This window comes from Pipistrellus kuhlii, unplaced genomic scaffold (assembly GCF_014108245.1).
Source record: "Pipistrellus kuhlii isolate mPipKuh1 unplaced genomic scaffold, mPipKuh1.p scaffold_m20_p_27, whole genome shotgun sequence".
Lineage (NCBI taxonomy): Eukaryota > Metazoa > Chordata > Mammalia > Chiroptera > Vespertilionidae > Pipistrellus > Pipistrellus kuhlii.
In genome coordinates this window covers 6,544,039-6,558,578 of record NW_023425526.1, presented here as the reverse complement: position 1 = coordinate 6,558,578, position 14,540 = coordinate 6,544,039, and the positions used below count along the sequence as shown (strand labels likewise).

Sequence of the window (14,540 nt, the reverse complement as noted above, 5' to 3'; positions counted from 1 at the left end):
AATCCATTTTGAATTTATTCTTGTGTGTGGTGTAAGGAGGTGGTCTAGTTTTTTGTTGTTGTTGTTTTTGTTTGTTTGTTTTTTGTTTGGTTTGTCCAATTTTCCCAATACCACTTATTGAAGAGACTGTCTTCCCCCATTGTATGTCTTTGTCTCCTTTGTTAGCTATTGACAATAAGCCATGGTTGATCTCTGGGCTCTCTATTCTGTTTCATTGGCCTATGTGTCTGGTTTTATGCCAATGCCATGCTGTTTTGATTTTTGCAGCCTTGTAGTATAGTTTGATATCAGGTATCTTCAACTTTGTTCTTCTTTCTCAAGATTACTTGGGCTATTCAGGGCCTTTTGTTGTTCCACATAAATTTTTTGGAATATTTGTTCTAGTTCTGTGAAATACACCAGTGGTATTTTGATAGAAATTGCATTGAATCTGTAGATTGCTTTGTGTAGTATGGACATTTTAATGATGTTAATTCTTCCTATCTATGAACACAGTATATGCTTCCACTTATGTGTATCTTCATCTATTTCTTTCTTCGGTGTCTTATAATTTTCTGAGTAATCTCCTTAGTTAAATTTATTCCTAGTTATCTTATTTTTGTTGTTATAGTTGTAAATGAGATTGTTCTCTTAATTTCTCTTTCTCATAGTTCATTATCGGCATATAAAAATGCCACCAGTTTCTGAATATTAATTGTGCACCCTAGCAGGCCACTTTTTAAGGCTCAGTGTCATTTACCATAGAATGGGCTCCTCGACACAGGGTCTTTGAAAGCTGTGATAAGAATGACAGCTAATTTTTAGTATCGAGAGTCTTTGTGACTTGTTACATCATAGCCTGCCCTGTGACGAGGTCACTTGTTTACTTGGACCATAATGACATCATTTCGGGTGGTAGCCATGCCTCTCACATGTTGCTCAGCGTTCTAGCTGACGTGAGCCAGCTGGAAAAACAAGTGAAGTGTGACTTACTCACCAGAGGGTGATTAATGGGCAATGACAGTGTTGCCCATTACCCCACAATGACAGTGTCGCCACTGTTACCCCACTGGTCTGGGTGACCTCTAAGTCGCTTCCGGTATCACCTGCTCAGACTGTGATCATGGCTGTATATTTCACAGATAGCACATGTCCCCTAAGGACAGGGCCCTGTGGACACTGGTCAGGCGTAAAAACTGACATTCTCCTTGCCAGCCCTCCACCCACACCCTGCCTCCTGCCCTCCCTGACCACCAGGCTCCCAGCTCTGGTCTCGCAGGTGCCACACCATGTGCCAGCTTCCGGACATCTGAATTACAAGCCCACAGCGCCCTGTGCCCCGCTTCTCAGGGGCTCAAGTCCATTCCATGTCCAGCAAGCGTTCACGGGGTTCAGAGCCATAAGTTAATGAGGGCCTTCTAGAGAGGGGATGTCTTTCCCTAAAGAAGCATCTCTGCCCAAAACAAGCAAATGAACACAGTCCCTCTCGCCCGACTGGTGTGGCTCAGTGGTTGAGCATCGACATATGAACCGGGAAATGACGGATCGATTCCCCATCAGGGCATGTGCCCAGGTTGCAGGCTAGATCCCCAGTGTGGGACTTGCAGGGGGCAGCCGGTCATTGATTCTCTCTCATCATTGATGTTTCTGTCTGTCTTTCTCCCTTCCTCTCTGAAGTCAATAAAACCATATTTTTAAAACAAAAACAAAACACAAAAATAAACAGTCTCTCTCTACAAGTCCACAATGACAGACTCCAAATTCTGGTGGATGAATGCAGTGCACCTTGTCAGCTGTGAGCCACTTCCTGAGGGCCAACTCTCCATGGTGGGGTAAAGACCTCCCAGGTGGCCTCCGCTTGCCAGCTGTTGCCAGCTGTGAGGTCACAGGGCGTGAGCTCCGGAGCTGGCCGTGGAAGGCGGTGGAAACCTTTTGGGCGGCATGCGGTACCTCACTTTTTTCCAGAACCGGGCCTTTGCACATGGTGCCCCCGCTGCAGCGTCCGCGCTCCACTGGACAGACCCGTGCTTCTGTCTGAGATACTGGATCGACACTGGCATGGAGGCATAGCTCCGGACTTTCTCCACCTCAATCAGAATGGCCTTCATCCCGTCCTGGATGAGAGCATTGTAGAGTGCAATCTGTTCTTCTGACATGTTCTTTAGCAGGTCAAAGCCCAGCGGTTCAGGAGCTAAGATGATGATCAGTCGCCTGCACAGCTTAATGTTTTCATCGATGACATTGGCCACAGCTGCACACAGAGGAAAAGAAGCAGAAGACCTCATGAGTAAAGCAGCCTGGATCTTACTGCTCCTGAGAGCCTTAGAAATGGACCCTAAGAATGACATTAAAACAGACATGACTTAGCAATGGATTAACGAGAGTTGTCTTTTGACATGCATCTCCCTCTCTGAAAGCTTCCTCACTGCCCCTGAAACACTGGTCCTTTACATTCACGAACCACGTGTTTTGATAGTAGTTGTTGGTATGTCACTTTCCTCAGCTCACACAGGCACGAACTGCTCATCTGATCATGCCTAGTTTTGCCAGACTTAGCTGAAGGTCTGGTATAAGGTGATGAACAAATTTTTTAAAAATAAATATATTTTAAAAGAATAAGCAGTTAAGCTGAAACCGGTTTGGCTCAGTGGATAGAGCGTCGTCCTGTGGAATGAAGGGTCCCGGGTTCGATTTTGGTCGGGGGCATGTACCTTGGTTGTGGGCATATCCCCAGCAGGGGGTGTGCAGGAGGCAGCTGATCAATGTTTCTCTCTCATCCATGTTTCTAACTCTCTATCCTTCTCCGTTCCTCTCTGTAAAAATCAATAAAATATATATATTTTTTTAAAAAGAATAAGCAGTTAACTCAAATGTCATTTTAATCTTTATTCGTGTTTTCCTCTTATGTGTCATAGCTATTTAAATGACCAGGATTTATATATCCTGATTGGTTCTGGTGGCAGGGATGGGAGAGTTCCTGAAATAAGTTGGTCTTTTTCAGAATAAAGACCAAGTTTTATATCCTCCTTATTCGTAGAACATATGAACAGATAACCTCTCCAAAAGCAGACTTTGTAGTTCCCGTTAGTTTTCACATTTCTAGAGCCTAGAACATCACCTGGCAAATAGCAAGTTCTCAATAAATATCTGCTGAATGAATGAATGAATGGAGATTGGTCTGCTTATGAAATGAGAGCTCTTCCACATGTTTACCACAAGCACTGGACTGAATTTTCATTTCCTCATAGAGGGTCATAGAGGGTAATTTCTTTTCTTTCTCTCTTTTTTTTTAAAATATATTTTGTTGATTTTTTACAGAGAGAAAGGGAGATAGAGAGCTAGAAACGTCGATGAGAGAGAAACATTGACCAGCTGCCTCTTGCACACCCCCTACTGTGGATGTGCCCGCAACCAATGTACATGCCCTTGACCGGAATCAAACCTGGGACCTTTCAGCCCGCAGACTGACGCTCTACCACTGAGCCAAACCAGTTTTGGCATAGAGGGTGATTTCTGAACATGGAGAGTTCTGGGCAGAGATTTAGCTATGGTCACTCTGTGGGCATAAGTAGCCTATAAATCCAAAATAGTTAGAAACCTTTTAAAGCAGCCCAGAATAAGCCACTACCGGGTGCAATAAAGTAGTAATATTGATTTCCTGGTGAGTAGAAAATGAGACTTATTTCAAATTTCAGCCACTGACTTTATAGCCATCAAAGGAGGGATCTTTGTCCACCAATTGTCTACTCAGTATGCTTAGGTTTAAACTCATTTAATTCTCTCAACCAAGTCAGGGAAGTATTCTTAACCCCATTTGACAGATGAGCCAACTGAGGTTCAGAGATGTCAGCTACACAGCTCAAAACTATACTGCTGTTAAAGGAGGGGATGGACAGGGGTTGAGGATTAGAAAATCCACTTTAAACATGAGCTTATTTACATGTTCAAACTGAAAAAAAATACTCAGCAGTTAGTCTCAAGGACATCAGGGCAAGCGACCACTTTCAGTCTCTGTGCCACCCACCACCTGTGCACATGGGTGGTTTAGCCATATCCTTGCTCAGTGTGAGAGTCATGGTGTTTCAATCAGGGTCTCTGTTAACCTGTTGAAGGAATGAGAAGAATGGGAGAAGAGAGTTGGGTTCTGAGCTCCCAGCTCAGGGTTGGGAGCTGGGAGGTAGAAGACTACCTGTGGTTTGGTAGGGAAGGCAAGCAGAGTCCCTACGATTTTCCTTTAATTTTTTATTCATTTGTTGTTTTTACACCTCAGTTAACACATACCTTGTCCAGGAAATTCATCCCTGCCAAATATAAATAGCTTATATCCACACTGCCTCTCCAGCACCTCAGGCAGAGCTCTCAGAACCAGCGTGTCCACAGCAGAGGCCCGGTGGTCCTGGGGAGGCTTGGGGTACAAGACGTAGGCATCGTACAGCTTCCCGTCTGAAAGAGAGGGTGGTGATCGCATGGAGTGATTCCTACCGGTCCTCCTACGTGAACAAGGTAGAAATCAGAGTTGCCACCATGCTGTCCTCTTCGCTCAGGCCTGATGGCTTCAGAGTGCCGAGCAGGCTGACGTGGTGCCAAGCATTGCTGTTCTCAGCATCTCATTCCTTTAACACTTAAATATCTCACTTCGCTGGCTTCACGCTTGCATGGTGTCTGAGAATTGAGCATAATTTATATCTTTGTTTCTCTATGGTTAAGGTGACTTTTTGCCTCTGACTTCTTTTGGGATATTTTTTCTTATCTTTGATTTTCTGTAGTTTGAAAATAATGTGCCTAGGTGTATGCGAGGTTGTTCTTGTTGGTTTTTTTTTGTGTGGGTTTTTAAAAATATTTATCATGGTAGGTGTTCTCTGAGCTTGCTGGATTTGTGATTTAGTGTCTAATATTAATTTGGAGAAATTCTCAGTCATTACTGTTTCAAACATATCTATTCCTTTCTCTCTCTCTTCTCCTTCCGGGACTCCAATTAGATTCTCCCATCTGTGGTTGTACCACAGTTTAGCTTTGTTTTGTTTTACAGTCTTTGTTCTCTTTACTTTTCGGGGTTTTTTTGTTTGTTTGTTTTTGTTTGGGGGGGGGGTTCTACTTAGTTATCATCAAGCTCAGAAACTCTCTGATGGGCCATGGCCTATCTAACAAGCCCATCAGAGGCAACCTTCATTTTGTTATACTACCTCCTGTGGTATGCAGCTGAAAAGAAGAACTGGAAGCAAGACTCTGCATCAATATCACTGTGGATGGGTCCTGTGCAACAGAGTCCTATCCTAACTGCACCAGGTGAAGTGGGCCATATCCTCACAATTCAGCCCCAGCGGTGAACCCCATCATTCATTCATTGAAACTGCACACTACTCTACCAGGAAACCAAACAGCAGACTCTAGGAATTGGCTGTGCCATGCTAAGAACTCAAACACCATAACACGTCACCATATCAGAGTGAGCCAGTGTGTACTGACCAGCCACAGGCCACAGCCACTGTGCTCACAGTGTACAGATGAACAAGACACAGATATGATCAGAAGGCCATTCATAAATGCAGAAATAAAAGCATGCAGCACTGTAAGTAAGCAAATGGCTGAGTGAACAGAAGAGACCCAGCAGTTCCTCTTAAAGGGCTAGGTACACAAAGTTACACAGTTCCACTTCTCCTGAGCACCAGCTCTGGGTCGCAACTTTAGGGGATCCAGGGACATATGGGGAACAACTGGGTTACAGACATTCAGGCGGGAACTCGAAAGTGGTTTTCTTACAGGCAGGGATGCTCATAGGTGTCATTATGCCCCATCTCAGAGCTGACTGGCAGAGTTCCTATCAGCATGGTCCATACTATTCACCCCACGCTGGTGATTCCTTGAGACCCTGCCTTGTCCAACTTGCAGGCCCACCCAAGCTGTTCGCAGAGGCTTTTCCATATGAATGGCCTGTCCTGGCTCAGGATTCAGTCTTGGCTAAATTTTCTCAAACAAGCAGAAGGTGGCATCAGCATTTCCTAATAAAAGGCCCCAGAATATCAATAAAAGGCTCAAGACTTGGCACTAGCACCAGCATGCCTTGCTTCATAGATTCGCCTCACCTGGGCACTTTCAAGCCCAATACAAGTAGCATCCATCTGCAGATCTCTCTGTAGCTCCTGATGGGTGGCCCCAGGCAGTGGCTGAATTTGTGCTTTCCAGGAGGTCCTAGAACCAGTGCACCCAGTGGGCAGCTTCAGACCACACTAGATTACAACTGTACACATCCATAAGCAACACACTCAAGGAGAAGACTCAGTGAGCACCAAATCCCCACTGAACCAAGTCCTGCTCCAGAAGGGTATCTCCTGCACAGCAGCCCTCACAGCCAACTGGCCTGGAAGTCAAGACTGTGTTCACAGATCACACATGAGCATACCTAGAGTGCTCAGCTCAGCTGCCTGAGGAGGCTGAGCCACTGGGCCCTGCAGGACACCTACTATACAAGGCCACTCTGCAGGAGACACAGCAGCTCTACCTAATACATAGAAACAAACACAGAGAAATAAAATGAGGAGACAATTAGACATGTTACAAATGAAAAAACAGAATAAATCTTCAGAAAAATAAGTAAATGAAGTAAAAGCAAGCAAATTACTATATACAGAGTTAAAAAACATGGCTATAAGGTTACTCAAGGACATTCATGAGAGCTTCAAGGGACTTAGTGAGACTTTCAAGATTCTTTGTGAGAATGTCAGACATGAAAAAGAACTAGTCATAAATTAAGCATACACTAACTAAAATAAAGAATAATTTACAGAGACTCAACAGTACAGAATTCTGAGAATCAAACCAATGATTTGGAATATGAGGAAACACACACACAAAAAAACAACTAATCAGAACAGCAAAAAGAAAACAAATCCAAAAATATGAAGATAGTGTAAGGAGCCTCTGAGAAAACTTCAAGTGTGCTAACATTTGATTATGGGGGGGGGGGGGGGGGGGGGCAGAAAGAGAAGAGAGCAAGATATTGAAAACCTATTTGAAGTAATAGTGACAGAAAACTCCCTCTACTGGTAAAATAGACTTGCAAGTCCAGGAAGCATAGAAAGTCCCAAATAAGAGGAAACCGAAAAAGGACCACATCAAGACACATCATAACTAAAATGCCAAGGGTTAAAGAAAAAGAGAGAATCTTAAAAGCAGCAAGAGAAAAGCAGTTTGTTACCTGCAAGGGAGAGCCCATATGACTATCAACTGATTTCACAATAGAAACTGTAGGCCAGAAGGGAGTGGCAAGAAATATTCTAAGTGATGAATAGCAAGAACCTACAACCAAGATTACTCTACCTAGCAAAGCTATCATTAATAATTGAGGGTCAGATAAAGACCCTCACAGACAAGAGAAAGCTAAAGAAGTTCATCACCACCAAACCAGTATTACATGAAATGTTGAGGGATATTCATTATTCATACACACACACACACACACACACACACACACACACACACACACACACCAGTGCATGAATTCATGCATGGGTAGAGTTCAGCAGGCCTGGCCCCAATTGGGGTGGATTGGCCTGGCCTATTGGGAGGAGGAGATGGCAGGAGGTTGCCCAGCTGACCACCCTGATCAGGGCCAGGTAGGCTGTGGGGAGGGGCCATGGGTGATTAGCTGGTGGGCTCTGCCCCCGATTGGTGTGGAGGGGCTGATTTGGGGTGTGACCACTGTGGAGAGGGGCCGTGGGAGGTTGGCTGGCCAGCCCCCCCCCCCCCCCGATTGGTGTGGGAGAGAGGGCTGGTCAGGGACAGAGCTGGCTGGGGGGAGGGGCTGCAGGCCAATCAGGGCCATGGGGAGGGGCTGTGGGTGGTGGGCCTGCCACCCTGCCCTACCCCCTAATGGGGTGGCTGGGCCAATTGGGTACCAGTGGCCTGGGGAAGGAGCCATAGGTGGTTGGCCGGCTGCCCCTACCCCTGATTCAAGTGAGGGGGCTGATTAGGGGTGAAGCTGGCTGGGGCAAGGCCAATGGGGTGGTAGGGGCCCATCAGGGCTGAGGCCAGCTGGGGGGAGGGGCCTCAGGCAGTTGGCCAATTGGCCCCAAACCCTATTGGGATGGAGGGTATTAGGAGCAGGGCTGCCTAGGGGGAGGGGTGGTGGGTCAATTGGGGTGATGGGAGCCCAGCAGGGGTGGGTCTGGCAGGCCCCTTCCCCAGCCATCCCCATACTCTGTTGGGCTGGCTGTGGTGGGGAGCTGTAGGTTGATTGGGGTGGTGGGGACCCATCAGGAGTTGGGCCAGCCAGGACAGGGGCTGCAGAAGGTTGGCTAGCCAGCCCTGCCCCCTATTGGACTGTGGGGGGGCAACCAGGGGTGGAGTTGGCCAGGAGAGGTGCTGGGGGCCAATCGGGGTGGTAGGGGCCCATCAGGGGCAGGGCTGGCCAGGGGGAGGAGCCTCAGGAGGTTGGCCAGCTGGCCCCCCACAGCCCCAACCCCAAACGGGCAAGTTCACTGGCAACAGTGGGCATCATAGTGACCAGTCATTCCCATCATTACTGTGTTCTGGTCACTGGCTTTTTATATAGAGAGACTGTGCTTATTGATTTCAGAGAGGAAAGAAGAGGGAAAGAGAGATAGGAACATCAATGACGACAGAATCACTGATTAGATGCCTCCTGCACACCCCCTACTGGGGGTTGAGCCTGCAACCCAGGCATGTGCCTTTGACTGGAATCAAACCCAGGACCTTTCAGTCCGCAGGCTGATGCTGTATCCACTGAGCCAAATCAGCTAGGGCTGAAGGGCACTGAAGAAAGAAAAAGAAGAAGAAGGTGGAGGAGGAGGAGGAGGAAGAAGAGGAGGATAAGGATGAGGAGACAGGGAAAAAGGAGGAGAAAAAGGAGAAGAAAAAATCATTAACAATGAAATGGAAATGGCAATAAGTACATATCTACCAATAATTAAATCTAAAAAATAGAATCAGAGGCATGGGAACATGGAACAGACTGATGAATCTTAGAGGGAAGCTGGGGGAGGGTGGGGGGGAAGAGATTAGCCAGAGATCTTATATGCATATATGCATTACCTATGGACACAGACAATAGGATGGTGGAGCCTGAGATGGAACAGGAACACGGTAGACAGGAGTAATGGGGGGGGGGGGGGGGCGGGGAGAGAACAGGGACATCTGTAAAGAAATAAAATAAAATAAAAACCGTAAAGAAAACAACATTTCTTGCAAAATTGTCCCCAAAAAGGCCATGTGCTCCCAGGAGCCACTGAAAAGTTTCAGTGAATAGCACATGAGGAAGTACATAATCATGTTTGCTTCTAACGCAAGCTCACCTTTAAAACCTGCCCAAGCCCTGACCAGTGTGGCTCAGTGGATAGAGAATCAGCCTGTGGACTGAAGGGTCCCAAGTTTGATTCCAGTCAGGGGCATGTACCTTGGCTGCGAGCACCTACCCAGTGGGAAAAGTGCAGGAGGCAGCGGATGGATGTTTCTCTCTCATCGATGTTTCTAGCTCTCTATCACTCTCCCTTCCTCTCTGTAAAAAAAAAAAAAAAAATCAATAAAATATATTTTAAATAAATAAATAAATAAATAAATAAAACATGCCCAGGATTCCTCAGAACAGTGCCTGGCTTGATTTCACCATTCTCCCTTTGTTTCCCTGTGTTCACTGCATCTACTTGGGTTCTGGTTCTGCTTGTTCTGATTACGGGAACTTTCCCTCACATACGCATCCCTATGGTGTGTGAGTGGGTCTGCGTGCTTTGTACACGGGCACCCCTGGCAGGAGGCGTGCAAAGCGCCTCCTGTGACTGAATGGAGAGCAGACAGATCTCGTGGGCGTGGCCAGGCCTACGGAAGAGAACCCACTTATAACACCGCGACGCAGACACAAGTAACTAGGAGTCACGCACAAAGCCTGACTAATCCCTGGGACGGACACTGGACCACAAGGAGGGCAGCTTCTCTCTCCGCACGGTGTTTGCCATCCATTGCTCCACAGGCTCCCGGACAACCAGCTGTCCTCCCAGAAGGAGGCCGCAGGAGCTCGGTCTCCTCCGCCACCGGCTGGCTGTCAGGCCAGCACTCCACACGGCTTCCTGAGAGCGCGCACAGCTGAGCTGTGGAGAACGTAGTCACAAAGTGCCCCGGTCCTTTACGGATTAAATAAAAGAGGAAGAGGACCACTGGCTGACTGGGTTCCCACCTCCCACCCTCAGCCCCAGGGCGGGGCTCAGAGTGCTCCTCCGTTCAGCTCAGCCGGCAGGGGTCAGCTGCTGCCTTCGCCTCATGCTGAGCTGGGCCTCACTGAGCGGCGGTCAGGGGGTGACAGAGTTCTGGGGACACGGCTGAGCCGCCAGTCCAGACCCTCGCAGTGAACCACGCACAGCGGAACTGGGAAGGACCGGGGGCTCTTACGCTGGCCAGGAGCCACAGCAAGATTCTGCAGTGTAACCTGTTATCATGAAAACAGCAGTTTCTCTTCTGTTGCTCAAGGGCTGCCACGTTTGAATTCTAAAATATCATGTAAAATAAAGTCCAAGTTAGGACACGTCACCGGGCATGTGGGCAGCTCTGCCATGTGATTCTCCATACAGAGCAGGCACTTAGCGTAAATGATGCCATCTCTGAGCAGGGACTCGGAAGGCGCGGTCCACGCCTGCTTTCCTGTGCCCTCTCTTGTGAGCATTGCGAGGGTCTGCACCGGAAAGACTTAAACCCGTGTCTCTGCATGCACGTGAGCTGCACACGGTCTTGTAGTCTTCTAGTAATCTTTCCACCCAGTCAGGAGACCAGAAGCAGGTTTATTACTTTACTCAAGGCCGGAATAGGTCGCGTCCATTCTGAGACAAGTATACAGGGTGCAGCAAAGTAGGTTTACAGTTATTTGTAAGGAAAATAATACAATCCTATTTAAGAAAGAGGGAATATGCTAATTGACCATCACACTCTCACAAATATGGCAGCACCCACAGCCAATAAGAAGGGAATATGCTAATTGACTGGCCCACCCTCAAAAATGGCAGCACCCAGTCACCTCAACCTTGCCTGGGCAGAAGGGGTCGGGCCCGGCTGTGGTGCGTGTCTATTTCTGAAATAACCCAGTCCCGCCAGCCTCCAGCCACCCAGGGCCGCCGGAGGCGCAGGTAACCAGCTCCAGCTGAGGCTTGTGCTGCTGGCAGTGGTAGCAGCAGAGGTGTGATGGGGCATCACCTTCCACTGATTTCCGGGTCACCTCCCACGCCTGAGGGCTCTCGGACTGGGAGAAGGCCAGGCTGGGCTGAGGGACTCCCCTCCGGGGCATGAACTTTCATACACGGGCCTCTAGTAATTAATAAAAGTCAATACAAGAACAAGCTGTGTTTTCTGTATTCACAGCTGTAGACTCACTTTTGCTGCACCCTGTTAACACCGTTAAAACCACACTGGTGGGGATGCTGGCTCCTCGGTTTCAGAGTCACACTGAGGGTTCCCGTGGTGAATAGCACCCGCGGGGCCCGGATCAGCCACCCAACCAAAACCTCCAGGGAAGCGGCCTGGCAGCCGGCCTTGGCCTCCCGGCAACAGGGAGCCTGCCTGTGCCCGGGGGATGCCCACTGCCTTTCTGACTTCAATCCAGTCGCTCCTTCCTGCCCCCCTCCCACCTTCCCTCCTTTTCCTCATCCCGGAACTAAGAAAGAGAAAACGTACCATACTTCCCAGGCTCACACAGGGAGTGGATGGAGAACTCCAATCACACTCACTCTGTCCCTCCTCACACCGGAGCGTGGGCGACTTAGATTTTCCAGCACCAAGTACCTGGCACCTGTGCCACCCACACCCATTCCGTCCACACCCATCTTGTCCACACCCATCCTGCCCACACACCCATCCTGCCCACATGCCCGTCCTGCCCACGCCCGTCCTGCCCACACACCCATCCTGCCCACACGCCCATTCTGTCCACACGCCCGTCCTGCCCACGCCCGTCCTGCCCACACACCCAACCTGTCCACGCCCGTCCTGTCCACACGCCTGTCCTATCCACACGCCCGACCTGCCCACACGCCCATCCTCCCCATGCCCGTCCTCCCCACGCCCGTCCTGTCCACGCCCGTCCTGTCCACGCCCTTCCTGCCCACGCCCTTCCTGCCCACGCCCGTCCTGCCCACACACCCATCCTGCCCACACGCCCATTCTGTCCACACGCCCGTCCTGCCCACGCCCTTCCTGCCCACGCCCGTCCTGCCCACACCCTTCCTGCCCACGCCCTTCCTGCCCACGCCCGTCCTCCCCACGCCCTTCCTGCCCACGCCAGTCCTGTCCACACGCCCGTCCTCCCCACGCCCGTCCTGCCCACGCCCGTCCTGCCCACGCCCTTCCTGCCCACGCCCGTCCTCCCCACGCCCTTCCTGCCCACGCCAGTCCTGTCCACACGCCCGTCCTCCCCACGCCCGTCCTGCCCACGCCCGTCCTGCCCACGCCCTTCCTGCCCACGCCCATCCTGTCCACGCCCGTCCTGCCCACGCCCGTCCTGCCCACGCCCATCCTGTCCACGCCCGTCCTGCCCACGCCCGTCCTGCCCACGCCCATCCTGCCCACGCCCATCCTGTCCACGCCCGTCCTTCCCACGCCCTTCCTGCCCACGCCCTTCCTCCCCACGCCCGTCCTCCCACGCCCGTCCTCCCCACGCCAGTCCTGTCCACATGCCCGTCCTCCCCACGCCCATCCTGCCCACGCCCTTCCTCCCCACGCCAGTCCTGTCCACATGCCCGTCCTCCCCACGCCCATCCTGCCCTCGCCCATCCTGCCCACGCCCGTCCTGCCCACGCCCATCCTGTCCACGCCCACCGTGCTGAGGGCCGTTCCTGGTGAAGGCACTTTGCTCCCACCAGTGGCTGTGAGATCCCTCCTAAAGGCTCCGCTGGGGACCTGGGGAATTTGCCCCCTGGCCGCTGCGGCCTCAGGCGGGTGTGGCACACAGTGCTGGCACTGGGCGGCGTTTCTCAGCATGAACGTCCGGGAGAGGCCTGCCTCCGAAGGTGCCGAGGACCAGAGGCATGACCAAGAGTCTCCAGCGGCCACACCACTGGGGGCACAAGGAGACAGGCCCACAGGCTCCGCACTTACCCGCTGTGGTGCTGGTGGAGACGAAGGCACTTCGATACCAAAGCGCAACGTCGATCCTAAACCTCCTGGACGCGCACAGGACCAGCGCAGCCGCGCCCACGACGGCCAGCAGCCCGCCCATCAGGTACACTCGCCCGTCCGGCGCTGCGGAGAGCAGAGGACAGCCTGTCAGTCCTGTGTCCTGCAGAGCCGCCGCGCAGGCCCCGCGTGCGTCCAGGTCAGTGAGGGAGAGCGTGCTCCCCTCCCTTCCTCAGTCACAGGCCTGGGGCGGTGCTGCGACCCGCTGGGTGAGGACGCCCCCCCATGAAGATGCCCCATGAGGACTCACCGGCCCCAGGAGGAGGCTCTCCCCGGATGAGGATGCTGCCCTGCCCGCCCCACAGGGCTGGCCACTGTCGGCCTCCAGATGTGAAGGAGCACAGGTTTTGGAGAGCCCCCAGCTGGCACTGCCACACCTTCTTACTATGATGCTGCTACAACTGCTGCTCAAGATTGATGCCATAAATACAGAGCCCTCGGGTGCCTTAAAAGCCATCTCTTTTGGCTCCACAAGCCTGGCCTGGAGCCAGTGTGCTCCCCAGCCTCCGGGGGTCAGTGCCCCAGTCTCTGGGGGGCCAGTGCCCACCCCAACCCCCAACCTGCCCCAGCCTCTGGGGTCAGAGCCCCAGCCTCCGGGGTCAGCGCCCCAGCCTCCGGGGTCAGAGCCCCAGCCTCCGGGGTCAGCGCCCCAGCCACCAGGGGTCAGCGCCCCAGCCTCCGGGGTCAGCGCCCCAGCCTCCGGGGTCAGCGCCCCAGCCTCCGGGGTCAGAGCCCCAGCCTCCGGGGTCAGAGCCCCAGCCACCAGGGGTCAGCGCCCCAGCCTCCGGGGTCAGCGCCCCAGCCTCCGGGGTCAGCGCCCCAGCCTCCAGGAGTCAGCGCCCCAGCCTCCGGGGTCAGCGCCCCAGCCTCCGGGGTCAGCGCCCCAGCCTCTAGGAGTCAGCCCGTCCTGTCCGGGGTCAGTGCCCCAGCCTCTGAAGGCCAGTGCCCCAGCCTCCAGGGTCAGCGCCCCAGAGGGCGGGTAAGCTGCGCTGCTGACAGCTCCCTGCGGAGGGAGCAGTTGTGGGGAAAGCTGCGGGCAGGCCTGACCGGGAGCAGAGCAGTCGCCTGGACGCCTGGACGTGCGCACAGAAACACGCTCCCCCGGGTCTCGGACAAGAGGACCTGCTGCTTCCTCACCACAGCCAGCCTGTGCTGCCAACGGAGGCGGCGCCCAGGACAGAGGAAGACTGAGGGCGGGAGGCCAGGAGAGAAACCCCTCATTCTGGGGCCCTTCCACACGCCACTTCCTCCAGGGCCTTCCCCACCCTCCAGTCCCCAAAGGACGCGAGGGAGGGAGGAATTCGCTCTCTGAGCTTCCAGAGCACTTTCCGCTTAAACGGGCTGATCACAGCCAGCCGAGGCCACGCCGCTGCCAGCACTCGGAGGCCCAGGAC

The 14,540-nt window shown here is 52.2% G+C and overlaps 1 protein-coding gene across 3 annotated transcripts in view; it reads right to left on the bottom strand.

Moving 5' to 3' along the window:
* Nucleotides 1-1,032: 1,032 nt before the first annotated feature.
* Nucleotides 1,033-14,540, bottom strand: part of IL1RL2 (interleukin 1 receptor like 2) — a 41,146-nt gene continuing 27,638 nt past the window's right edge. For 2 of the 3 annotated variants that reach the window (XM_045587290.1, XM_036454004.2), the window contains exons 8-10: nucleotides 13,069-13,212; nucleotides 4,261-4,422; nucleotides 1,033-2,230 (exon numbers count right to left, since the gene is read on the bottom strand). In XM_045587290.1, coding sequence (XP_045443246.1) covers nucleotides 1,863-2,230; nucleotides 4,261-4,422; nucleotides 13,069-13,212 — 674 coding nt within the window. In that variant the 3' untranslated portion in view covers nucleotides 1,033-1,862. The remainder of the gene's footprint in view (nucleotides 2,231-4,260; nucleotides 4,423-13,068; nucleotides 13,213-14,540) is intronic. The other variant, XM_045587291.1, reaches the window with a different exon arrangement.